Source organism: Hyperoodon ampullatus, assembly GCF_949752795.1.
Source record: "Hyperoodon ampullatus genome assembly, chromosome: 2".
NCBI classification, from domain to species: domain Eukaryota; kingdom Metazoa; phylum Chordata; class Mammalia; order Artiodactyla; family Ziphiidae; genus Hyperoodon; species Hyperoodon ampullatus.
Genome location: NC_136915.1, coordinates 111,046,736 through 111,073,930, shown reverse-complemented (window position 1 = coordinate 111,073,930; position 27,195 = coordinate 111,046,736). Strand labels below are relative to the sequence as shown.

General features: G+C 40.7%; 1 protein-coding gene and 1 pseudogene across 2 annotated transcripts in view; one reads left to right on the top strand and one right to left on the bottom strand.

Annotated features, from left to right (window-relative positions):
• Positions 1 to 218: 218 nt before the first annotated feature.
• Positions 219 to 27,195, top strand: part of THEM4 (thioesterase superfamily member 4) — a gene marked incomplete at its 5' end in the record, with an annotated part of 46,439 nt that continues 19,462 nt past the window's right edge. The window contains 2 exons of the mRNA XM_079698214.1: positions 219 to 317; positions 9,376 to 9,517. Of these exons, the coding sequence (XP_079554340.1) occupies positions 219 to 317; positions 9,376 to 9,517 (241 nt within the window). The remainder of the gene's footprint in view (positions 318 to 9,375; positions 9,518 to 27,195) is intronic.
• LOC307048594 (kelch-like protein 7) lies at positions 1,944 to 3,265 on the bottom strand (annotated as a pseudogene). The gene is made up of 3 exons: positions 3,153 to 3,265; positions 2,834 to 3,051; positions 1,944 to 2,623 (listed from the first exon to the last, which is right to left on the bottom strand). The product of its transcript is annotated as a kelch-like protein 7 (transcript).

Below are 27,195 nucleotides of genomic sequence, written 5' to 3'. Positions count from 1 at the left end.
TTTGCTCCGGAAGTGGCTCCGGCGCCCGAGGAGGGCCTAGCATTTTACCGGACGAAAAGACCGACGCCCGCCCTGCCTTCACGCCCCGCCCTCCGCTCCCCTAAGTTAAAGAGGAAGAGCGGGCCGTTGGGTGGCTGGTTGGGTGAGTTGGCCTCTGCCGCGGCCGCGAGCCAGCCGCCGCGCTTCTGGCGGCCGGAGCCCAGCGCGCGCTCGGAGCCATGCTGAGGAGCTGCACCGCGGCACTGCGCAAGCTCCGGGCCCTGCGCGGCAGGCGGGAAGGCGCGTCCCCCGCAGCGAGGGACCCGGTAGTCGCGCGGGTAAGTCCCAGGCGCTGGGCGGCGGAAGTGGGCAGAGGGGTGGGACTTTTCGTCAGGAACAACCATGTGATATGGATATGTTCAGCTGTTTATCCATTTCCTCAGCCAGCTGACCTCAGAATAAAAGCTAACATCAACTCCAAGAGGCATCAGTGTTAACGGGGTCACCGGATCTTTCGGTCCTGAGATTCAAGCCGTAAGAAACTGCACAGGAGGGTGACGCCGTTTGTTGGTTTGTTTTTTTTTAACATCTTTATTGGAGTATAATTGCTTTACAATGGTGTGTTAGTTTCTGCTGTATAACAAAGTGAATCAGCTATACGTATACATACATCCCCATATCTCCTCCCTCTTGAGCCTCCCTCCCACCCACCCCCTCTAGGTGGGGTGACCCGTTTTGAAGCAGTGTGCAGGATGCTTGAGTCATGTTAGCAGGTCAAGGAATACAGCTGCTACTAATATTAATAAAGAAAGGTTGTGCCTTAAGCAAGGTCACATAGAAAACACGTGGTACAGTTGGAATCTGAACCTAAGCAGTCTGCCTCCTAACCATTACATTATACCTTCAGGAGAAGGGCACGTCTCTAACAAGGGTTTAATCCTAGTTCTCTACTACTAGTTTATCTACTACTTTACTTATCTACTAGAAAAACTGTTAAGATATTCTGTCTTACCATTTTTCAGTCAGCAATTAATACAAATATTTGCCGCCTCTCACCAGCTATATCCAAGGAATATCTAAAGATAATAGTTTATAGGGATATTGGCTTAATTCTAGATAATTCAATTAAGTAGTACTGCTTAAATTGTCCTCTCTGAAGGAGATCCGTTCAATGAAAATAATCATTTTGGACTCGGACACACACAAGTGGATCCCATATAATGATCCCATTTTAACATCTCTGAAAATGTTAAGTTCAAGAATTTTTATTTTTTTTAATAGTGATTTATTTTATTTTTGGCTGCATCAGGTCTTAGTTGCGGCACGCGGGATCTTTGTTGCGGCTTAGTTGTGGCATGCGGGATCTTTCGTTGTGGTGCACAGGCTTAGTTGCCCCACCACATGTGGGAGCTTAGTTCCCCAAGACCAGGGATCCAACCCGTGTTCTCTGCATTGGAAGGCAGATTCTTAACCACTGGACCATCAGGGAAGTCCCAAGTTCAAGAATGTTAAAACAATTTCTATACAGTCCTTATTATTAAGCAGTCTGCTTGAATGAATAATGAAATAATGTTCACTTTGGGAGAGTCAAGGTAACTAATAATAATTTATAATGAAATCAGCTTCCTTGATTGTTTTAATATTAGAAATAATAAAGACAACCAACTTATATTAAAATAAGTAATAGTAAATGGTTAAAAATTTTTAAGGTGAAGTTTTTAGCAAAAAGAAAGGAGAGGCTGGCACTTATAATAGAAACATTTAATAAATATTGTAATGGGATTCTAACGGTGTTAGCTTTAGGGAATAAGTAATAATTGATGGAATGAGGATGTTTTTATTGGCAGTTATTTAAATTTTTCCACTTGAAGTCTAAAAACTTATGGTTGAATATACAAAAGAGCATTAAGTATGGGCCATTTATAAGAACAAAGACGTCAAAAGAGAATTCTACAGTTAAAGTCTCACTTCCAGACTCGTGCAGAATATACTTCTCTTTTCAACTTCGGGTTAAAATAACTACAAGACTGTGGTTGGGAGCCTCCAGATAGGGCTATGCGGTAGTCATGTTTCTTCTGGGCCTTGTGTCTTCTACCAGTTCTTCTCAATCCTTTGGAGACAGGAGATGATACCTCATTCCACTTATCACTATTTTAAGGCATTCAGGATTGTCTTGAATAAGTGGTTCAGCTTCTACTGTCTTACTTAAGAAATTCTTCGATATAAGAGGAAACCTGACTTTAGCAAGGATGTCAACCATAAATGGCTGGAGATTAGGTTCATCATATTTCAACCACCTGACCGTAGCGTCGTAAACCTGATCCTCTGCTCTCACAGTTAGAGTGTCCTGGTTGAGGAGATGTGTAACTCACCTGGCATCAAGTTGTAGAAATTCATCAGTTTTATAAAATTCAGTAAAATGCTGATGAATAAAGTCATCTGCAGTTGCGTTCAATTTAGGACAGTCTAGACACTCTGCTAGCCCATTTATATCAAGACAATTGGAAGCATCAACTCGTTCTTTGAAAAAATCAACACACATTTCTTCACAGGTTCAATCTGGTACTGGTTTGCTCCATCTAACAAAGACTGAACATTGTTGCTATTCACAGAAATTCTAATGCTATAAGCGAATTCCACAAGTTATTTAATAATGTCAGGTTCAGGGCTTCCCTGGTGGCGCAGTGGTTGAGAGTCCGCCTGGCGATGCAGGGGACAGGGGTTCGTGCCCCGCTGCGGGAGGATCCCACATGCCGCCGAGCGGCTGGGCCCGTGAGCCATGGCCGCTGAGCCTGCGCGTCCGGAGCCTGTGCTCCGCAACGGGAGAGGCCACAACAGTGAGAGGCCCGCGTACCGCAAAAAAAATAAAAATAAAAAAATAATGTCAGGTTCAGCATCTTTGAGTTCTACTTCAAAGGACTTTGATTCAAGCATGTTAGTTGTGAACATTAAGTTTAAAAATAACTGGCTGCAGCAAGGACAACAGAGTGAACAGCTGTCTTTTGTTCGTGGACCATAAGGATCACATCACACAGTGTTTTCTTTGGATTTATGTAGCTTGTCAACAAGGTTCTGCAGTCAGTCCCTCCCAGTGTGATTTCAAGTTGACCCTGGGTATAAATCCCTGGGTAGACTGTAGATTCAACTATAGTTGAGTGATGGATTTAAATCACTGTTTCCGCATGTTATTCATGACGCCCATGAAGCTTGCCAATTTAGCTTCCTCTCGAGCAGCAAGTTTCTTCTCGGTCTTCTTGCCGCTCTTCTCCACCCCGGAGGCTGCCATCCTCAGTCAGCACGGTTCACGCCTGAACCGCCGTTCCAGGCGAAGGGTTGCAAGCTCCCGGTACTCTGGGGCTTCTGTTTAACAAACACCTTGACCGGGATGGGTGGCTGCAGCGCCCTGCTTCCGAACCAGCGAGCCAGCGGCGGACCACAGCGGTAGGACAAGGCCCTGTGGCCCCCTCAAGCTCGCCAGGAAGCGACGACGCGGGCTCTGCTGCGTCTCCCTTAGAACCGAAGCCCAGAGAAGAAGCCTGTGCCAGCTTACTTTTAAAGAATAATGAGTGCAGATCGGTTATTAATCCTGTACCATCGTGCACTTTGGAAAATAAAATGCCCTGTGCTAATCTCACAACAAAGATAAGTTTCTTTAATCTGTTGGTGTCTTGTAATCTATGTTGAGAATATTTATATTAACAGTATTTACGGGCTTTATAACAGTATTTACAGGGCTTACAAATCATGCTTATTTTGGTTCAGTAACTTAATCTTAAAAAGAGACACATTAAAAAGTTGTAACTTGGGCTTCCCTGGTGGCGCAGTGGTTGAGAGTCCGCCTGCCGATGCAGGGGACACAGGTTCGTGCCCCGGTCCTGTAAGATCCCACATGCCTCAGAGCGGCTAGGCCCATGAGCCATGGCCGCTGAGCCTGCGCGTCCGGAGCCTGTGCTCGGCGACGGGAGAGGCCACAACAGGGAGAGGCCCGTGTACCGCAAAAAAATAAATAAATAAAATAAAAGTTGTAACTTAAGCCCCACTTGAAAAATACATAATCAAATATCTAGCAAGACCTTTCCTCTATTCAGGGCAACAAAAAAATAGTGATTATCCCTCACCTTTATCCCTCATGCACAGAGTAGACTCTATGCTGTGAATTTACAGGTGCCTTTACTTCAAGTATCTCTTAAATCTCATCTCCTTGGACTGAAACTTTCATTATTTTCATTTCTCACAACATCATAGTGTTCATCTGTGGTCCCAAACTCAACATGCCCCAAACTAAAATTAATGGTTTCACTCCTACTTTCCGCCTCCTGACATGTACATAAACACTAACGAAAACCTCCTCTTTCTTTTCCTTCTATCCACTCCAACCTTCAAACCACAAGTCAGGAATCATCCAAAACTCTTCTACATTCTCTTCCCCCATGATCTTGCGCCTCCCTCCCACCCTCCCTACCCACCCCAATCATGTAGTTTTTAAAGTACATAAATTCTGGAAGTAACCTAACACACACAATTAGTCATAAATTAATATGTATTGACTAATACCTGTCAAGAGGTAGAATAGGATGTGTAAGCTTTGGAGTTGTGAATTTGGGCTTACTGCATCCATAGGTCTCATCTTAAATAGGGAACTCTAGGTTTGATCAGTTCTAGCATCCTTTCATGGACCAGTGCAACAGAGATAATAAAGGCTTTTAGGAATTAGAATGACTCCCTTGACCCTGGGCTCTCCTACCTGATTGTAACTTTGAAAGTCTGGGGGATTCAGCTAAATGCAACAATCTTTTTTTTTTCCCCCTTTTTTGGCACTGCATGGCATGTGGGATCTTAGTTCCCTGACCAGGGATCAAACCCACGCCACAATCCTTGGTCCCAATATCCTAAATATCTCTTAAATCTTTTTCATTCCTCTCTACCTAGTTTACCTTCTGACCACATTTCTCCTGGACCTTTACAACAGTCTTTTAACTGGTTTCCTTACCATTGCTTCTCACCTTACAATTCATCCTTTACATCAGAGGGAGCTTTCTAAAACCTAAGTTCATGTTACTGCTTTGCTTAAAACTCCTTAAGCCTCCCCATAATGGAAAAAGTACTTTGCCACTCAAGTACCACCTTCATGATTCTTTAAAGACTCCTTTCTTTAATTAGCCTCATCCTAAGCAATAACATTTATGAAATCCCAAGTGTGATGTGCTATTTATGTCCTTTTATTGATATAATATTCATTTTAAAATACATATATCATTGTCCTTGTGCCAGCTAAAATCATCTTTCCTATTGGCCTTTGGAAACATTAACCCAGAAGATGAAATCTAAGCCTTCGTTAAAGCCAAAGAGCCACTGTAGTGTCATCCCTCTTCTGCTTTGCCATCCCTATCTTGCTGCTGTTCTCTTTGCACCTTTCATCTATGAAGACTGAAATCCTAGCAGTTCCCCATCTCTCTGTGCCTTTGCTTGGAGCAGCCCTCCTATTCTTTCCTTAGTGAACTTTTCATACTTTAGAAATCACTGTATCAGTCCTCATCTTTCTGAAGTTTTCCCTGAAAGTCACTCCTTCTGTGTCTGTATCTATTTCTTTTGTAACATTTTTCACACTCGAGGCAGCAATCACTTGAGGACAAGGCCTAAGTCTTCTGTCTTTGTATTACGTGTTCCTGGCACAGAACCAGAGCATATAGTAGGGCTCAGAAAAGTTCATTGCGGGACTTCCCTGGTAGTCCAGTGGTTAAAGCTCTGCACTTCCACTGCAGGGGGCGTGGGTTTGATCCCTGGTCAGGGAACTAAGATCCCACATGCCATGCAGTGCCAAAAAAGGGGGAAAAAAAAAAAAAAGATTGTTGCATTTAGCTGAATTCCCCCAGACTTTCAAAGTTACAATCAGGTAGGAGAGCCCAGGGTCAAGGGAGTCATTCTAATTCCTAAAAGCCTTTATTATCTCTGTTGCACTGGTCCATGAAAGGATGCTAGAACTGATCAAACCTAGAGTTCCCTATTTAAGATGAGACCTATGGATGCGGTAAGCCCAAATTCACAACTCCAAAGCTTACACATCCTATTCTACCTCTTAACTGACAGGTATTAGTCAATACATATTAATTTATGACTAATTGTGTGTGTTAGGTTACTTCCAGAATTTATGTACTTTAAAAACTACATGATTGGGGTGGGTAGGGAGGGTGGGAGGGAGGCACAAGAGGGAGGGGATATGGGGATATATGTATACATATAACTAATTCACTTTGTTTTACAGCAGAAACTAACACAACATTGTAAAGCAATTATACTCCAATAAAGATGTTAAAAAAAAAAAGCCATCAGTGCATACTGGAATTTGATTGGAAGAATAGGCACATGAGTAATAGCTTTGAAAAATAAATTAAATAAAAAGAGAGAAAAAAAAACTATATGATTGGGACCGGATTCTAAGGAAATAATCCAAAGTAGAGAAAAGACTATATTCACAGTGTTCCAATGATCCTTTTCATTTAAAGCAGCAAAAGATTGGAAACAATTTACATGTACAATTTAAATGGTTAAGTAAATTATAGTGTATCATTTTAGAGGACTGTTTTTCTGCTGTTGAAAATGGTGATAACTGAGATTAAGGGCATGAGAAAGTGAACACTAAAGAGTTTTAAGTGATGAAGCAAAAGAAAAATTATATTTCTTACTGAGATTACAAGTATATTAAGAAAAGCTATAGTTAAAAAAACTTGGAGGAGGGATTTCTGTGGTGGGCCAGTGGTTAAGACTCCAAGCTCTCAATGCTGGGGGCCTGAGTTCAATCCCTGGTCAGGGAACTAGATCCCACATGCTGCAACTAAGATCCCACATGCCGCAACTAAAAGATCCCTCATGCTGCAACCCCGCATGCCTCAACTGAAGATCCTGCACGTGGCAACAAAGATCCCACATGCTGCAACTAAGACCCAGCACGGCCGAATAAATAAATAAATATTTTAAAAAAATAACTTGGAGGAAATATGTCAAAATTTTGCCATTAGTTATATTAAGATGGAGACATAATAAGTGGGTTAAAAATATTTTTCTTTTCTTTCCTTCCCAGATTTTCTGAGCTGAAAGTCTGAAGGGATAAGCCAATCCAAAACCATAGGAAAAAACAAAGGTACAAATACTGCGCTAGGGAGTGGAGTGGTCTCAACCCAACTCATGTTTCCCCTCATGAATTCACGACTTCCTTTTGTTAGCCGGGATGTTTTTAGTTCTGTAGAGTTCTTGGGACAGGCTCCCTAAATTCTTACCATCAGGCCAGGATCAGAGCCAGCCCAGAGGTCAGCAGAAGGCTGGTTGGCTGCTTCTTCCATCACAATAACAGCACCTCCCTGTACCCTGGGGTGTAGTCCAAGTGTTGTAGGTACATTGAATCTGAATGAATTGATAAGGGTGCCTGAAAGTAGAATGCCACAGAGTTGATAGCTTCTGTGATCTTAATGTTCCAGGATTTCTGCAGAAGTCAAAATAACTGATTTTCCTTTCTGGTGCCGATGGGCATTTGCTTTGTCCAGCTCTTTTGTAGGTGACACTTTGTCCCTCAAGTCCTCCGGGGCCCATATACCTTTCCACCTGCTGTGTGGGCACTGGAGTGATAGCAGTGCTAAGTGCTACAGAGAAATAACACTGGTGGAAGCTGTGATTATTATGACACCAAGAACTTTTCCCCTCCAACCCCCTCCTCCTCTTTCTTTGTATTCTCTTTCTTGGCATCTGGCTGTGTCACCTACTCCGTTGAACAGTTCAGAAACCTGAGATTGGCTCTTGTATTTTTCCTTTTCCCTCACTCTCCTTATCCAAATAGTCACCAAGTTCTGCTTCATGCATTCATAATTTTTCACCTGAGTTATTCCAGTAGCCTCTAGACAAGGCCCTCTGATTCCAATCTTGAAATCACTCCCACTATCTTTTGTATTATGGCCAAATCTGATCTTGTCACTCCCCTATTTAAAATCCCTCCGAGAGCACTGCAGATGCAATTCAAACCGGTTAACTTAGTGTGGAAGCTTCTCACAGTCAGGCCCTTGCCTACGTCTCTGCAGCCATCTGCTCTTCCCCTTGTACTGAAACAATGCCAAGCTTCCTTGAGGCCTTAGTTTCATCATCTGTAAAATGGGGATAATAATTAGTACCTACTTCATATGGTTGTTGTAAGGCCCCTCAAAACTGTTTCATGCCTCCTTGCCTTTGCACACAGTGTTCCTTTGCCTACAATACTCTTTCTATCTGGCTAATTTCTGCTTGTCTAATGAAGATTCAAGTCAAAGAACCCCTACCTGAATACCCAATCTCAGATGAATACCTCTCCCCTGTGCTCTGGCTTCCTGTGTGTTTCCCACTGGTAACACTTTTTACATGGAGGAAAACTGTCCTTCATCTCTCTTTATCACCAGTTCCTGGCTGCTGACTTTAAAAAAATGCACCACATGAGAGTTGCAAATTAAGTTTTATTTGAGGCAAAATCAGGACTATAGCCCGGGAGACAGCATCTCAGATAGCTCTGAGAAACTGCTCCAAAGAGGCAGGGGGGAAGGTCACTATATATGTGATTTTGGTGAAGGGGGAGTACATGCAATCAAGCTAGTCTCTAGTGAAGGTTACTGCTAGTCACAAGGAGCAGACATCACCATGAAGGATTTTAGTGCTTTTCTAGATATGAGGAGATACAAGAATTGGGCTCATAGGCTTCCCTGGTGGCACAGTGGTTGAGAGTCCGCCTGCCGATGCAGGGGACACGGGTTCGTGCCCCAGTCCGGGAAGACCCCACATGCCGCGGAGCAGCTGGGCCTGTGAGCCATGGCCGCTGTGCCTGCGTGTCCAGAGCCTGTGCTCCGCAATGGAAGAGGCCACAACAGTGAGAGGCCCGCATACCACAAAAAAAAAACCAAAAAAAATCAGCTCCTGAAAATACCTAACTATCTGAAGACCTGTTCTGCCAGTTTTTCTCAGAGCACAGGATGCCTCATTTCTGTCCTCCACCCTGAACTCCTTTCAGGGGATGTTGAAAATCAGCAGCTGCAGCAGCACATGATTTAATCCTTGTAGAGGTGGATGTCAAGTGCCAGTTTGTAGTTGACGTGGCTCACCTGTGCTTGATTAAGGTTTAAAAAAAAGAAGGGGGTCTGCAGACCTGGGCTTAATACCAACTCTGCTAATGGCTAGTTGGATGACATTGAGCAAATCATTTATCCTCTCTCAATCTCCCAATTCTCCCAAGGAGAGAGGACCAGGTGATCCTAGAAAGTTGTTTTCACTTCAACACAACAAGCTTTTGGGAAGAGGAAAAGCAGCAAGATAGTCTTAGAAAATAAGAGAATATGTTATGAAATAGGATGTACCTCCCATTACTCTCCTTTTTTTCCTTTCTTTTAGAGGTGGTTTTCTACAGAGAAAGTCATTCCTAAGGACCATGCTCTCCCCAACCCCAGCTGGAGCAAGGACTTAAGACTCCTCTTTGACCAATTCATGAAGAAATGTGAAGACGGCTCCTGGGAACGTTTGCCTTCATATAAAAGTAAATATACTCAAAAGAGTGAAGATTTCAAAACCTATTTTCTTGGTAGGAATAGCTACACTCCCATAAGGAATATTTAAATATCAAATATAAAACTAAGAACAGATTGAAGTACTTGTTACCACTTGAAAAAGGAAGGAGGATAGTGCAGGGGGTTTGCTATATTCTCCAGTTTTATAGGCCAGAAGTCTCAATAAATTTCACAGACTGTGGGAGAGCATGAAGTCTGTTGCCATTAATAAGAATGCCCCCACCATGGCATCATCATCACCATTATCAGGAAGAGGCCCCAGAAAGCCTCCACCCTACCACATTCTCATCACCTTTCTGTCTTGAGGCTGTCATCACTAACCTCAATTTACTGTTTATCCCAATATATGGTTCTGTCACCCTAAGAAGCTCAGAATACTCAAGTCATCCCCTCATCTCGCAGACTCTAAACTCCCAAGGCAAACTACCCCACCTCCAACACATACACATTGCACCTCCTGTCCTTTGTGTGTGTGTGTTTTAATTAATAGACTTCTATTTTTTAGTAGTTTCAGGTCTATAGAAAAAAGAGTGGAAAGAACAGAGTTCCCATATACCCCTTAATTCCTTCTGCCAGCTCTCCATTTATTAACAGCTTGAGATAGTAAAGTACATTTGTTGTAATGGTGAGACTGTATTAATACATTAAAGTCCATAGTTTACGTTAGGGTTCACTGTGTAATACTTGATGAGTTTTGACAAATGTATAATGACATATATCATATGGAATAGTTCCACTGCGTTAAAAATTCACTGTGTCCCCCGTTCATCTGTCCCTCCTTCTCCCGAACCCTTGGCAACCACTGATCTTTTTACTCTTTCCATGGTTTTGCCTTTTCCAGAATACACACAGTATGTGGCCTTTTCAGATTGTTTTCTTTCACTTAATAATATACATTTATTAAGGTACATTTATTTTTTCCACAGCACTTAACACCATCTGGCATGCTTTGTGTTTATTTAACGGTGTGTCTCTCACCACTAGAGTGTTTGCTTCTGTCGACTTAAAAAACAATGCACAATGTGAGAGTTGCGAGTTAAGTTTTATTTGGGGCAAAATGAGGACCGCAGCTCGGGAGACAGCATTTCAGATAGCTCTGAGAAACTGCTCCAGAGAAGTAGGGGGGAAGGTCAGTATATATGTGATTTTGGTGAAGGGGGAATGCATGCAATCAAGCGTATATTTTTTTGCAGAAGGTTACTGCTAGTCACGAGGAGCAGGCATCACCACGAAGGATTTTAGTGCTTTTCTAGATATGAGGAGATACAAGAATTGGGCTCATAAAATCGGTCCTGAAAATATCTAACTATCTGAAAACCTATTCTGCCAGTTTTTCCCAGAGCACACAGCTCCTCATTTCTGCTCTCCACCCTGAACTCCTTTCAGGGGGTGTTGAAAGTCAGCAGCTGCAGCAGCACGATTTAATCCTTGTAAAGGGAGATGGTAAGTGCCAATGGCAAGTGCCAATTTGTAGTTGACAGCGCCTCCTCATGGTCATAAATTCGACCATGATTTGGGAGGCATTTCATGACCATTTTGTCCCACGGTGCTAGGAAGGCTCATTCCTAGGTCTGGCGAAGATTTTGCTGATAGGCCACTCAGTGTGCTATTACTGGACTAGGTCTTTTAACAGTAACTAAAGACTCTGGACCACCTGTCTTGCTAATCTGTTATGGTCCAGGAAAATTCCCTCTTGTTGTATCTTCCCATATCTAGAGTTACAGTATTACAATCATTGATCTCCTATAAAACTATATATTTTTGTTGGAGGCTCAGTCACACATTTGGTAATGCAAGAAACAACAATCTTGTAAAACAGGAAAAATGCAAATAACATAGCTAGCAATATTATTAAAGTCGTAAGTGAGAATTAAGCCAAGAACTTCCATTAGGTACAGCCCAGTATATCTTCAAGTCACCTGACTTAGTCTGTTCTGTACCAATCGTTATCTTTCAGGGAAATGGTATATTGTCACTGTCCATAAGGCTCCCAGCCCAATTTCCTAGTTACTATGCTGGTTATCCTTAGTATAATTTGATTGTTCCCAAGGTAAAAGGGTGCCTTGAAACTTAAATGACCATATCCTGGTGTTAACCACATAAATCCATCCCATAATTGCGGGAGCTTTTATTCCTTGGCTGAAATTTTGCTGTTGCTCTGATTGAGCTTGAGTAACTTTAGAGGAAAATTCATTTTTTTATGGCCAGGGTCAGAGCGGGTATTATTAATTGTCTAGGTGAGGGGATCCCATCTAGTAATATCAAGAGTAGCCTAAACAGGACTGAACTTTCTTTCCTCTAAAATAAATGTCCTAAGGACCATCCAGTTAGAGCCTTGGAGTGGAGAAATGCACCAAAGTAATACAGAAGTGCTAGACACAGGTAACTGGACACAAACCCAACAAATGGATTGATTTTTTAAACTAGCATAGGATTGTGTCCATGATAGAAAACATTTGATTTATATGCAAAGGTCTGAGAAGTCAAGAAAACTTTATAAATGATTATACGAATCAGGTCCAGCATCTTGGGTAAGCTGTCTGCTTCTGATGTTGTCTTCTTCTCATCCTGGTGTGAGTGTAGTTTCCTCTGTTTGAGTGGTGTTTTAAGGTGAGTTTGAGGTCAGCAGTCCTCTCTATAGACCAGTCCGGTGCAGCAGCCCTTCTTAAGTGGGAAATATGAATCCAAGAGTGGATCCCTTTAGGTTTGCTGCACTTGAGCTAGTTAAGGGTACCTGGTGAGGGCCTTTCCATCTGGGTTGTAGTGAGTCCTTTAAATGATGTCTTTTCCAATATACATAGTCCCCTGGTTGCAGGTCGTGGGGCAAATGATCTTCATCCAAAGATACATTACTGAGATAAGCTTCAAAAACAAACTTAGAGTGTGCTTTTAATAATACAATTTAACTTTATACCAATATAACATAACAACAAGGAACTATCCTGGAAGTGAGTCTTAGTAAATACAGACCTCCATTAACAAAACTGGGATTTAACATTCATTGAAACATCTTTTTCTCTCTAAAATTACCCTCATTTCTACCAAATATAACCAAATTAAGACTAATTTGTTTGCAAAATAAATCTGGTCTCAATAAACTTGGCCTGATGATTTATATAACTATAATTGATCATATAGGCTTTTTGCTTGCTGAAACTTTTATAAGGAGTCTCAGGCTGAACTTTTGAAATACCTCTCAGGGCTAAGAAAGTCACCAAGGGCTTATGACAGATTTCGCCTAACAGATCTAGGTGAATTCCTCCCTTTTCAAGGTCCCAAAATACCTTGAGTTTTCTGTACCTGTTAGTGAGGTAGCCTTCCTAAATTTATCTGATAAATCTACTGGCAACCTGAGAGTTTCCAATGTCTGGAGGGGACAGATAGCAAAGATAAATGTTTCAATCCTGCTTACAAAGGTATAATTTACCAAATTACTATAAGTCATAATTAGTTTGAGGGGAAGGTTTTCCTTACACCTGGAAAACACAGATTTAAACCAGTAATTTTTCAGATAGAAACCATAAAATTTATAACCATATTCACCAGTTCATTCAGTCCTATGTAACTAATCCTTTTTGTTAACAGCTTTATAAAGCCATCAGGTTTTTCGTTAGAATTCTTCAATTTCTTACCCAGTTCAGCATTATGGTCTGAAAGTCAGAAACTTGTATTTATCCAAAAGTTCTTTGTATAAGTTTTCTTGAAGAGGAGGCATTTTTGCAAAGGCATTAGAGTGAAACCGTAAGTGTCTATAATGACAAAAAACTTAAAGCATGTTTAAAATCTGATTACAATGCAATTAACAAAGAAACTTGGTTACTACTGTGACATACAACACTTTAAGATAATAACTAGAATTATGACTGATAACATTTTACCAGGACATATCAGAATTTTAGGAACTCCATATAATTTCTAGGATATCTTTATTAGTAACATTTACCATACAGTGTAACCTAAGAAGATTTATTACTCATTTGACATTACTTCCCATGCAATTTAACATACCAAATGAATCTAATTAGTTTAACATCTCTCTTTGGGATGTATCGGGGCCCTTTGAAGCATCCCAGAGTTAGCTAGAGGTCAAAAGGATGTCATTAAAATTTGATTTAGGAAGTTTTGTCAAAAAATATCAAAAAGGATTTAGAACACTCAGTCAGATAGGATCACAAGTCACTGTGAAACAATAGTTATTCACTTAGCCCAAGTAACAATAAAAGATTCCAAAGGCAAATACACATCACTTAAAAGGTAAAGAAACTTGAAATCTGTTATCAAAGGCATTTCAACATTATCAGAAATCTTGCCCTCTTCAGAGAGAAAAACCAAATTCAAGTTTTGCACCCGCTTACTTTTGAAATTCATTTACGGGACTTTCCTGGTGTGCAGTGGTTAAGAATTCGCCTGCCAATGCAGGGGACACGGGTTCAAGCCCTGGCCTGGGAAGATCCCACGTGCCTCGGAGCAACTGAGCCCATGCGCCACAACTACTGAGCCTGCGCTCTAGAGCCCGCGAGCCACAACTACTGAGCCCACATGCCTAGAGTCCCCGTGCTCCGCAACAAGAGAAGCCACCACAATGAGAAGCCTGCACACCACAACAAAGAGTAGCCCCACCCACTGCAACTAGAGAAAGCCCACGCACAGCAACAAAGACCTAACATGGCCAAAAATCAATGAATAAATAAAAAATAAATAACATTCATTTACTCAATTAAATTTATTTTAACCTTAGTCAATCCAGGCCATGCACAAAACTCTTTTCTCAGGGTCCCCTTCCCACAAACCTTTTTATGACTTTCATATCCATCACTTTATTTCCCATTCAGAAACAGCCAGCTATAAGTCAGACCTACTTCCTTTTCCCTTAATAAAATGCAATTCCATTCCTCATGACTTCTTTACTGGAAACATACATCCTACTTTCCTACTGTATACTGAAATGTTTCCTTTATTATTTCTATTAGCTTTAGTTACATGTTTAAATTAGAATCCTCAGCTCTTAAAACCTTAATTTCTTGTGAAAACTAAGAAGTAAGCAATTATGAACTGTCCTTTACATTAGCATTCTGTAGATTGGTGAACATAAATACCAGTGATATTTTCTAAAAACATTTGCTTTCTTTAGAGAATGTGGCACCAAACGTATTCATTTATAGTTCTAAATACCTTTTGTTTCTCTGTAAAAGGAAACCAATGTTCAGTAATTAATATTTCAGTATCTTATTTTATTTGGGAATGACCTAGCTATTCAATAAGCTTCCATCACTTAACTTAATTTAGCACAACTCTACAATTTCAAGTTCCAGAATCTGGAGAGACTATTTTAGATACACATTCGTAAAGCATAATTATTCTTAATGGAATTTATCTAAAAGCTCCTATCTCATTTACATTTTCTTTCCTTAAAAGTTTCTTCACATCAAGTTACTTTCCCTGCTGACATATTTGTAACAGATATAACAATATTTTATTTAGCTTATATTACACCTAGGTACAATAAAAGTATTACACTTAATGTTGATGACTCTAAAAACATGTCTGTATTAATTAGATCAACAAACTTAAAACATTAATACCAGATATTAATTTAATACTGAATATTTCCCAGTTCACATGAACCTGAAATTCATTTAGCTTAATTGCTCTTGAATTTAGAATTGTTTGATTTGTGCTTACTTTTTTTTTGAATTTTATTTTATTTATTTTTTTATACAGCAGGTTCTTATTAGTTATCCATTTTATACATATTAGGGTATATATGTCAATCCCAATCTCCCAGTTCATCCCACCACCACCTCCCCAACCCCACCACTCTCCCCGCTTGGTGTCCATAAGTTTGTTCTCTACATCTGTTTCTCAATTTCTGCCCTGCAAACTGGTTCATCTGTACCGTTGTTCTAGGTTCCACATATATGCGTTAGTATACGATATTTATTTTTCTCTTTCTGACTTACTTCACTCTGTATGACAGTCTCTAGATCCATCCACATCTCTACAAATGACCCAATTTCGTTCCTTTTTATAGCAGAGTAATATTCCATTGTATATATGTACCACATCTTTATCCATTTGTCTGTCAGTGGGCATTTAGGTTGCTTCCATGTCCTGGCTATTGTAAATAGTGCTGCAATGAACATTGGGGTGCATGTGTCTTTTTGAATTATGGTTTTCTCTGGGTATATGCCCAATAGTGGGATTGCTGGGTCATATGGTAATTCTATTTTTAGTTTTTTAAGGAACCTCCATACTGTTCTCCATAGTGGCTGTATCAATTTACATTCCCACCAACAGTGCAAGAGGATTCCCTTTTCTCCACACCCTCTCCAGCATTTGTTTGTAGATTTTCTGATGATGCCCATTCTAACTGGTGTGAGGTGATACCTCATTGTAGTTTTGATTTGCATTTCTCTAATAATTAGTGATGTTGAGCAGCTTTTCATGTGCTTCTTGGCCATCTGTATGTCTTCTTTGGAGAAATGTCTGTTTAGGTCTTCTGCCCATTTCTTGATTGGGTTGTTTTTTTAATATTGAGCTGCATGAGCTGTTTATATATTTTGGAGATTAATCCTTTGTCCATTGATTCATTTGCAAATATTTCTCCCATTCTGAGGGTTGTCTTTTCGTCTTGTTTGTAGTTTGCTTTGCTGCACAAAAACTTTCAAGTTTCATTAGGTCCCATTTGTTTATTTTTGTTTTTATTTCCATTATTCTAGGAGGTGGATCACAAAAGATCTTGCCATGATTTATGTCAAAGTGTTCTTCCTATGCTTTCCTCTAAGAGTTTTATAGTGTCCGGTCTTACATTTAGGTCTCTAATCCATTTTGAGTTTACTTCTGTGTATGGTGTTAGGGAGTGTTCTAATTTCATTCTTTTACATGTAGCTGTCCAGTTTTCCCAGCACCACTTATTAAACAGACTGTCTTTTCTCCATTGTATATCCTTGCCTCCTTTGTCATAGATTAGTTGATCATAGGTGAGTGGGTTTATCTCTGGGCTTTCTGTCCTGTTCCATTAATGTATATTTCTGTTTTTGTGCCAGTACCATATTGTCTTGATTACTATAGCTTTGTAGTATAGTCTGAAGTCAGGGAGTCTGATTCCTCCAGCTCCATTTTTTTCCCTGAAGACTGCTTTGGCCATTCGGGGTCTTTTGTGTCTCCATACAAATTTTAAGATTTTTTTGTTCTAGTTCTGTAAAAAATGCCATTGGTAGTGTGATAGGGATTGAATTGAATCTTCAGATTGCTTTGGGTAGTATAGTCATTTTCACAATATTGATTCTTCCAATCCAAGAACATGGTATATCTCTCCATCTGTTTGTATCATCTTTAATTTCTTTCATCAGTGTCTTATAATTTTCTGCATACAGGTCTTTTGTCTCCCTTGGTAGGTTTATTCCTAGGTATTTTATTCTTTTTGTTGCAGTGGTAAATGGGAGTGTTTCCTTAATTTCTCTTTCAGATTTTTCATCATTAGTATATAGGAATGCAAGACATTTCTGTGCATTAATTTTGTATCCTGCTACTTTACCAAATTCATTGATTACGTCTAGTAGTTTTCTGGTGGCATCTTTAGGATTCTCTATGTATAGTATCATGTCATCTGAAAACGGTGACAGTTTTACTTCTTCTTTTCCAATTTGTATTCCTTTTATTTCTTTTTCTTCTCTGATTGCTGTGTCTAAGACTTCCAAAACTATGTTGAATAATAGTGGTGAGAGCGGACATCCTTGTCTTGTTTCTGATCTTAGAGGCAATGCTTTCAGTTTTTCACCATTGAGAATGATGTTTGCTGTGGGTTTGTCATATATGGCCTTTATTATGTTGAGGTAGGTTCCCTCTATGCCCACTTTCTGGAGAGTTTTTTCATAAATGGGTGTTGAATTTTGTCAAAAGCTTTTTCTGCATCTATTGAGATGATCATATGGTTTTTATTCTTCAGTTTGTTAATATGGTGCATCACATTGATTGATTTGCGTATATTGAAGAATCCTTGCATCCCTGGGATAAATCCCACTTGATCATGGTGTATGATCCTTTTAATGTGTTGTTGGATTCTGTTTGCTAGTATTTTGTTGAGGATTTTTGCATCTATATTCATCAGTGATATTGGTCTGTAATTTTCTTTTTTTGTAGTATCTTTGTCTGGTTTTGGTATCAGGGTGATGGTGGCCTCGTAGAATGAGTTTAGGAGTGTTCCTTCCTCTGCAGTTTTTTGGAAGGGTTTGAGAAGGATTGTTAGCTCTTCTCTAAATCTTTGATAGAATTCATCTGTGAAGCCATCTGGTCCTGGACTTTTGTTTGTTGGAAGATTTTTAATCACAGTTTCATTGCTTGTGATTGGTCTGTTCATATTTTCTATTTCTTTCTGGTTCAGTCTTGGAAGGTTATACCTTTCTAAGAATTTGTCCATTAATTCCAGGTTGTCCACTTTATTGGCATAGAGTTGCTTGTAGTAGTCTCTTAGGATGCTTTGTATTTCTGCAGTGTCTGTTGTAACTTCTCCTTTTTCATTTCTAATTTTATTGATTTGAGTCCTCTCCCTCTTTTTCTTGATGAGTCTGGCTAATGGTTTATCAATTTTGTTTATCTTCTCAAAGAACCAGCTTTTAGTTTTATTGATCTTTGCTATTGTTTTCTTTGTTTCTATTTCATTTATTTCTGCTCTGATCTTTATGATTTCTTTCCTTCTACTAACTTTGGGTATTGTTTGTTCTTCTTTTTCTAGTTCTTTTAGGTGTAAGATTAGATTGTTTATTTGAGATGTTTGTTGTTTCCTGAGGTAGGATTGTATTGTTACAAACTTTCCTCTTAGAACTGCTTTTGCTGCATCCCATAGGTTTTGGATCATCATGTTTTCACTGTCATTTGTCTCTAGGTATTTTTGATTTCCTCTTTGATTTCTTCAGTGATCCTTTGGTTATTTAGTAACGTATTGTTTAGCCTCCATGTGTTTGTGTTTTTTTCCCTGTAATTGATTTCTAATCTCATAGCGTTGTGGTCAGAAAAGATGCTTGATATGATTTCAATTTTCTTAAATTTTCTGAGGCTTGATTTGTGACCCAAGATGTGATCTATCCTGGAGAATGTTCCATGCGCACTTGAGAAGAAAGTGTAATCTGCTGTTTTTGGATGGAAGTCCTATAAATATCAATTAACTCTATCTGGTCTATTGTGTCATTTAAAGCTTGTGTTTCCTTATTAATTTTCTATCTGGAAGATCTGTCCATTGATGTAAGTGAGGTGTTGAAGTCCCCCACTATTTTTGTGTTACTGTCGATTTCCTCTTTTAGAGCTGTTAGCAGTTGCCTTATGTATTGAGGTGCTCATATGTTGGGTGCATATATATTTATAATTGTTATATCATCTTCTTCTATTGGTCCCTTGATCATTATGTAGTATCCTTCCTTGCCTCTTGTAACATTCTTTATTTTAAAGTCTATTTCACCTGATATGAGTATTGCTACTCCAGCTTTCTTTTGATTTCCATTTGCATGGAATATCTTTTTCCATCCCCTCATTTTCAGTCTGTATGTGTCCCTAGGTCTGAAGTGGGTCTCTTATAGACAGCATATATATGGGTCTTGTTTTTGTATCCATTCAGCGAGCCTGTGTCTTTTGGCTGGACCATTTAATCCATTCACATTTAAGGTAATTATCGATATGTATGTTCCTGTTACCATTTTCTTAATTATTTTGGGTTTGTTTTTGTGGGTCCTTTTCTTGTGTTTCCCACTTAGAGAAGTTCCTTTAGCATTTGTTGTAGAGCTGGTTTGGTGGTGCTGAATTCTTTTAGCTTTTGCTTGTCTGTAAAGCTTTTGATTTCTCCATCGAATCTGAATGAGATCCTTGCCGGGTAGAGTAATTTTGGTTGTCGGTTCTTCCGTTTCATCACTTTAAATATATCATGCCACTCCCTTCTGGCTTGTAGAGTTTCTGCTGAGAAATCAGCTGTTAACCTTATGGGAGTTCCCTTGTATGTTATTTGTCATTTTTCCCTTGCTGCTTTCAATAATTTTTCTTTGTTTTTAATTTTTGCCAATTTGATTACTATGTGTCTCGGCATGTTTCTCCTTGGGTTTATCCTGTATGGGACTCTCTGCACTTCCTGGACTTGGGTGGCTATTTCCTTTCCCATGTTAGGGAAGTTTTTGACTATAATCTGTTCAAATATTTTCTTGGGTCCTTTCTCTCTCTCTTCTCCTTCTGGGACCCCTATAATGTGAATGTTGTTGCATTTAATGTTGTCCCAGACGTCTCTTAGGCTGTCTTCATTTCTTTTCATTCTTTTTTCTTTATTCTGTTCTGCAGCAGCGAATTCCACCATTCTGTCTTCCAGGTCACTTATCTGTTCTTCTGCCTCAGTTATTCTGCTATTGATTTCTTCTAGTGTAGTTTTCATTTCAGTTATTGTATTGTTTATCTCTGTTTGTTTGTTCTTTAATTCTTCTCGGTCTTTGTCAAACATTTCTTGCATCTTCTTTTTTTTTTGGCGGTATGCGGACCTCTCACTGTTGTGGCCTCTCCCGTTGCAGAGCACAGGCTCCAGACACGCAGGCTCAGTGGCCATGGCTCACGGGCCCAGCTGCTCTGCGGCATGTGGGATCCTCCCAGACCGGGGCACGAACCCACGTCCCCTGCATCAGCAGGTGGACTCTCAACCACTGCGCCACCAGGGAAGCCCTCTTGCATCTTCTTGATCTTTGCCTCCATTCTTTTTCCGAGGTCCTGGATCATCTTCACTATCATTATTCTGAACTCTTTTTCTGGAAGGTTGCCTAGCTCCACTTCATTTATTTGGTTTTCTGGGGTTTTATCTTGTTCCTTCATCTGGTACATAGCCCTCTGCCATTTCATCTTGTCTATCTTTTTGTGAATGTCAGTGCTTACTTTTTCTTAAGCCAATTATAGAGGTCATTTACAAATTAACCTCAGCAGCATTATCCAAAGAGACACACATACTGAGACATACATATATCTAGACAGACACAACCAGAGATCTGTATAGCTTCATTTTCTAAACTTAGTCATGAATCAGGTATCAAAATATAAAACTCAGTAGTTTATAACTAACAGTTGGAATAAGAGAGAATTTTAAAGGCTTTGTTCCCTGTATTTTCCTCAGATTCAGGACTTAGAGATGGTCTGTATAAGATAATTGTTCCTGAGAGCCCTAGTTTCAAGGCACAGGGAGAGAAAATCAAGTTCTCCTAGTAGGACTTGTTCCTCAGAGTCAGAATTCTGAAGAGATATGTTTCTGTTTTGGGGAGTTTTTTTTCCTTCAAGCTAGCTTTCTCTACTAGTTGGGAATTAAATGGGGGTTGGTTAACCTTCGACTGGCATTGTGTACTTAACTGGCACAATTGAAGGTTCATAATTTTCATAGATACCCCCTTTTCTGTCTTTTTAATGGTTTTGAAAAGTTGGTCTGATATAGTTTCAAGTAATTAATTGTTGGTTTCCTGAAAAAAAGTTACTCTATCATTTCCTCTTTTAGAAGCTTCTAGATACCAATCAAAGTAAGCATTCCTTTCAGTCTGTTTGATCTCATGGCTGGCTTTTTTCTAACTGTGTGTGCAAAAATATTAATTTTGGAATATCAAAAGAACCTCAGGGCTTCCCAGGTGGCGCAGTGGTTGAGGGTCCACCTGCTGATGCAGGGGACACGGATTCGTGCCCAGGTCCAGGAAGCTCCCACATGCTGCGGAGTGGCTGGGCCCGTGAGCCATGGCCGCTGAACCTGTGCGTCCAGAGCCTGTGCTCAGCAACGGGAGAGGCCACAACAGTGAGAGGCCCGCATACCGCAAAAAAAAAAGAACCCCAGTTTGGTCATTTTAGGTTGAGATCTCCTTTGGTATATTTCCCCAATTAAGTAGGTACTTGCAAATATGAATTTTGTACATACATAAACCTGCCTGGAGTGTTAGTCAGAGGCTGGCTTTCTGATGCCCCTTGTTTCTGTGTTTGAGAGGCTCTATCTCCCATTTTAAGTTGAATTTGTCAGGGATAAAATTTACTAGTGAAATTGTGTGGTGGGCCAGTGTGCTGCTTGTGAGCTTAGCTCCTCTAGGCATCACCTCAGAGTTGTTTCAGCCCTCTTGTATGTCTCAGTTTCTCCCTTCAGTGGTCTAATGCCACTGCAGGTGCTCGGATCACTGAATGGCCAATTCTTATGCATGCCTCTGGATGAGGAACCCTTTTAATTAATGAGTAGGTTTCCCTGTGGGATCACTGCATGGCATTAGGACTCTGCCTCCACCACTCCCGTAAATTTCCGAGTCACCTGAGAAAGCCAGAACAAGCCGGGAGGAGTCTTGTGCCCTTTCTTGGGAGCAAAGCTCTCATGTAATATCTTCACTTTTATCTTGACATTCTGTTAAGGCAGCTGAACTGAGGAAAAGCATCAGATCAGCCTCTTACCTAACCACTCAGTGCAGACCACTCAGTCTCCTACACCTGAGCAAACCCTGGTATCTTTCAACCAGCTCCCCCTCCACAGTATCTTTCACCTGGGTGGGTATTCCCTGGCATCTTTCAACCAAGCCTCCCCCAGTATCTTTCAACTGGGTGGATATTTCCCTGGTATCTTTTAACTAGGGCCCCCACCCCGTATCTTTCAACTGGGAGGAGGCAGGTACCTGCTACTCTGCCAAATAAAACTCAGGATCATCAACCAACATGAGAGACCTGAGAACCAGGAGAGACTTACCCAAATTCATCTGGACTCTCCAAGGAAGCAGATGGGTGCAAGGGGCCTCTGCTGGTACCAAGGCTCCGGTTCCTCGTAGAGTTTAGGCGAAGGAGAGAAGTCCACTCTGGGTCCCTTCGTGGTCGCCATAAAACTGTCAACTTGGAAAAAAAATGCACAACATGAGAGTTGCGAGTTAAGTTTTATTTTGGGCAAAATGAGGACTGCAGCCCAGGAGACAGCATTTCAGATTAGCTCTGAAAAACTGCTCCAAAGAGGTAGGGGAGGAAGGTCAGTACATATGTGATTTTGGTGGAGGGGGAATGCATGCAGTTGAGCGAGTCTCTAGTGAAGGTTACTGCTAGTCACAAGGAGCAGACGTCACCGTGAAGGATTTTAGTGCTTTTCTAGATATGAGGAGATACAAGAATTGGGCTCATAAAATTGGCTCCTGAAAATATCTAACTATCTGAAGACCTTTTCTACCAGTTTTTCCCAGAGCACAGGATGTCTCATTTCTGCTCTCTACGCTGAACTCCTTTCAGGGGGTGTCGAAAATCAGCAGCTGCAGCAGCACATGATTTGATCCTTGTAGAGGTAGATGGCAAGTGCCAATGGAAAATACCAATTCATAGTTGACATTTCATAAGGGCAGAGATTTTTGTATGTTTTATTCCCCACTATATCTCCAGTGCTTAGAACAGTACCTGATACATAGTAAGTGCCTTATACATATTTGCAGGATGAAGAAAGATAAGAAGAAGGGAAAGAAACACACACCAGGGAACCTGCTTAAGATGCTCTACTTGTTTTTTTTTTTACCTAAAATCTCTTCCCTCCTGTAGTGAACACTCTAGTGATGAGAGACAAACCACTAAAAACGAAAACAAAGTAGGTCAGATGGTGATACATGTTGTGAAAAAAATAAATGCACTTTAATAACAACAAAAAAAAGGAGATCCCTCATATAGGAATTGGGAGGAACAGTGGACTGCCTTCTTTTCTGCCCGTTGCTTTCTTTAAAAAAGAAAAAAGAAAAACCAGAAATTTATTAGCACATATACCTCATGTATACCTGGGAGATGCCCAGGGAAAAGTGAGTAACTCCCTGAGGTAGCCTAAGCCACCAGTTTGTTTTTTATTATTAATTAATTAATTTATTTATTTACTTTTGGCTGCATTGTGTCTTTGTTGCTGCGTGCAGGCTTTCTCTAGTTGCGGTGAGTGGGGGCTATGCTTCGTTGCAGTGCATGGGCTTCTCATTGCGGTGGCTTCTCTTGTTGTGGAGCACAGGCTCTAGGCACATGGGCTTCAGTAGTTGTGGCATGCAGGCTCTGTAGTTGTGGCTCACAGGCTCTAGAGCGCAGGCTCAGTAGTTGTGGCTTGCGGGCTTAGTTGCTCCGTGGCATGTGGGATCTTCCCAGACCAGGGCTCAAACCTGTGTCCCCTGCATTGGCAGGTGGATTCTTAACCACTGTGCCACCAGGAAGTCCTAAACCACCAGTTTAAATACCATTTTCAGCTAAAGACAAAAGGAGGGTGTTGAGGGTAGGGGGCGTTGTGAAGAGATTACCAGGAAAAGATGTAAGTTGTTGCTTTCTCCATTGAAAACATTCTCTTGTGATTTAGAGTTGTTCTTCTCTTCCTGGTACTGAGAGGGAGACACCCATACCAATGGAGATTTCCTTTATAAATGTAAATTTTCCTTGCAAAAGGTTAACCTCAGTTGTTTTGGAATAGAAAACGGTTTGGGAGCTACAACTATAGTCTTAACCTTTCTCTGTCTTCTCTTGCTTTCTATTTTAAACCTTACAGCCAGTCATCTGGACTTAATTTGAACCCCTCCAATCATGGAGTACTTGGGATTGGGGTGCTTTTTTCATTTTGGACAGCTCTAACTGTATTGAGCTATAATCTCTCTTGTACTTTCATCCATTCAGTTAGTTCTACCATCTAGGAACACACAGAATAAGTATAATCCTTTCATTTGGTATCGTTTTATATGGATTAGAATACATCAATATATATTGGAATTTAGGAATCAGATCTATGTATCTCACTCCTGTGTACCTGCCAATTCTCATTGCCAGGCCAATCTTCTCTTTTGTTTTCTGGCTTTTTTCCCAGAAGGTATTTCAGTCTCCTTCACATTCCTAGTTGCTTTTCCCAGGACATGTTCCAGTTTCTCAGATCCTTAGTATATGCTTCTCAGAACTAAGATTGAAACTCAAATTATGGTTTTTCCATGCAGAGTAAGACATTAGCACTAAGTAGGGTAGCCACGTCACACTGTTGACAGACAGTCAACTAACACCCTGTGTCTTTCATTTGAATTATTTGTCTCCCCTCTTCTGCACCTATGTGGCTGACTTACTGAGCCTAACTGAAGAACATTATATATATACCTAATATATATACATTCTTCATTTTTAGAGTCAGCCTGTAAAGACCTTTTTGCTTTCTTATTCACAACGTCCCTTATATATTCATTCAACAACTATCTGTTGAGTTTCTGTACTGTGCAAAATGTTGTATTCCTGAAACAAGCCTGAGTACATAGATAGGGTTCCTGACTGCATGAAGCTTATACAGATATTTCTTATTTTACTCATTGTCTTTTAATCATCTAAACATACCTTTAGTAGGTGTTTGGGGATTGTGATGTTTGGAGGGTTTTTTCTTTGTTTTTTTTCTTTTGGCCACGCCACGCAGCTTGCGGGATATTAGTTCCGTGACCAGGGATGGAACGCATGCCCCCTGCATTGGGAGCACAGAGCCCTACCCACTGGACCGCCAGGGAACTCCCATGATGTTTTTTTTTTTAATGACCTCAAGTAGGCCCTTAACATTGCCTGACAATCATATTTCATTTTTCCCTCATCTACTCACTTTCCTGCTCTCCTAGATGACTATTTCCTACCTTCTTTTTCTCAAGCCTCACTCTCAGCTGATCTTGCCTCCTGTTTCACAGAAAATAAAAGCAATCAGAAGAGAATTTCCAAGCAACCCCTGCCTCATTTACCCTCTTCCCTGCGTCTGTGCCTGATGTTCTGCTTTTTCCTGTTATGAATGAACTGACCATACTCTTATGGAGAGGCCAAGCCTTCTATTGGTGTACTGTATTCTATCCCTTTAGCCTACTTAAGGATATCCCTCTCTGCTAGATCTTTCTCATCAGTGTACAGACATGCCACAACTGGGTTTCTCTCTTCCTGGTCTCTCTTAAACCTCTCCAAGCAGACTCTCACTCCCACCACTCCATCAGACCTACTGTCACCAGTGACCTTCATGTTGCTAACCAATGACCTTGCTCAGCCCTTGGCACAGCTGATAACTCCTTTCTCCTTGAACTTGGCTTCCAGGACACCACAGTCTTCTACTTCACTAGTTCTTCCTTTTTAGTTTCTTTTGCCAGTTCCTCCTTGTCCTCAAACTTAATGTTAGGGTGCCCCATGTCTCAATCCTTAGTACTCCTTGCTTCACTAAACTCTGTTGGTAATCTCATTCAGTCACACAGCTTTAGAGGCCATCCAAAAGCTGACAACTTAACTAATTTCATGGCTGAAATATAGTGAGTGGGTTCAAATTCTGGTTCTACAACTTAAAGCTGTGTGGCCTTGGGCAAGTTACTTTACCTTTTCTTGCCTCAGTTTCCTCATGGTATTTGCTGAATACTTCAATATTTGCTGAAGAAATGAATGAAACGGGGGCTTCCCTGGTAGCGCAGTGGTTGGGAATCTGCCTGCTGGTGCAGGGGACAGGTTCAGTCCCTGGTCCAGGAAGATCCCACATGCCACGGAGCAACTAGGCCCTTACGCCACAACTACTGAAGCTCACGTGCTCTAGGGCCCTCAAACCACAACTACCGAGCCCACGCATCACAACTACTGAGGCCATGTGCTGCAACTACTGAAGCCCACGCACCTAGAGCCCATGCTCTGCAACAAGAGAAGCCACCAAAATGAGAAGTCCACGCACCTCAACAAAGAGTAGCCCCTGCTCACCGCAACTAGAGAAAGCCCGTGCAGCAATGCAGACCCAACACAGCCAGAGAAATGAATGAAACAAAAATAAAGCTACCTTAACCAAGAAAAATGATAGAGTTCATAAGTTTCTTTATAGAACCATCAATATAGAGAGAAATAAGAATTAACTCTGTTTTACGAATGAAGGGGAAAATTAGTAATTTTTGTTACTAATTCCATTCTAACTATTTATCATATCACAAAATTAATTGAATGTCCTTAACCCAGTGCAATCTGGCTTCTACTCTAATAGCTCTACTGAAATTTCTTCACTTAAGCCCCTAGCGACCTAATTGCCATATTTTGTGGGCGTTTTTCAGCCCTTACTGTGCTGGACCTAACTGTTAAGCTCATTCTCCTTGAAATGTTTTGTCTCTTGGCTTTCACAAACCTCTGACCAATTTTCCCTTTCTCCTTCTACCCACTCCTTAAATGTCAGTAGTTCCCAGGGTTCAGTTCCCACATGTTTCTGCTCATCCCTTCATCCAACCTAACTGTCGTCTCTTGTCGGAAACTTGACCCTCTCAGAAGAGGGAGGAGTTTGAGGTCCTCCTTGCTACCCATACTTGCTTTCAAATTATTATTTCCCCTGCTTCTTAGAAAACCCCCATTCCTTTTGAGGTTTATACCATCTCACTTTTTCCGACTTTGTCACCCTCAACTTCCTCTTCTTATAGCTGTCATCTACCAACCTGTCCCTATATGTTGAGTATTTCAGCACCTGGTTAACTGTTTTCCTCTCTACCCAACTCTATTCACCATTCTCAGCAACCCACCCTCCACACCATGGCTCCTCAGTTTATTTACCTTCTCATCACCTATGATCTTTCTTTTGCACAGCCCCAGCAGTGCACTCCTGAGGACATCTTGAGCCTTATCATCTTCAGAAAGGTCACAACCTCCAAATCCACACATTTAGACATCCTTT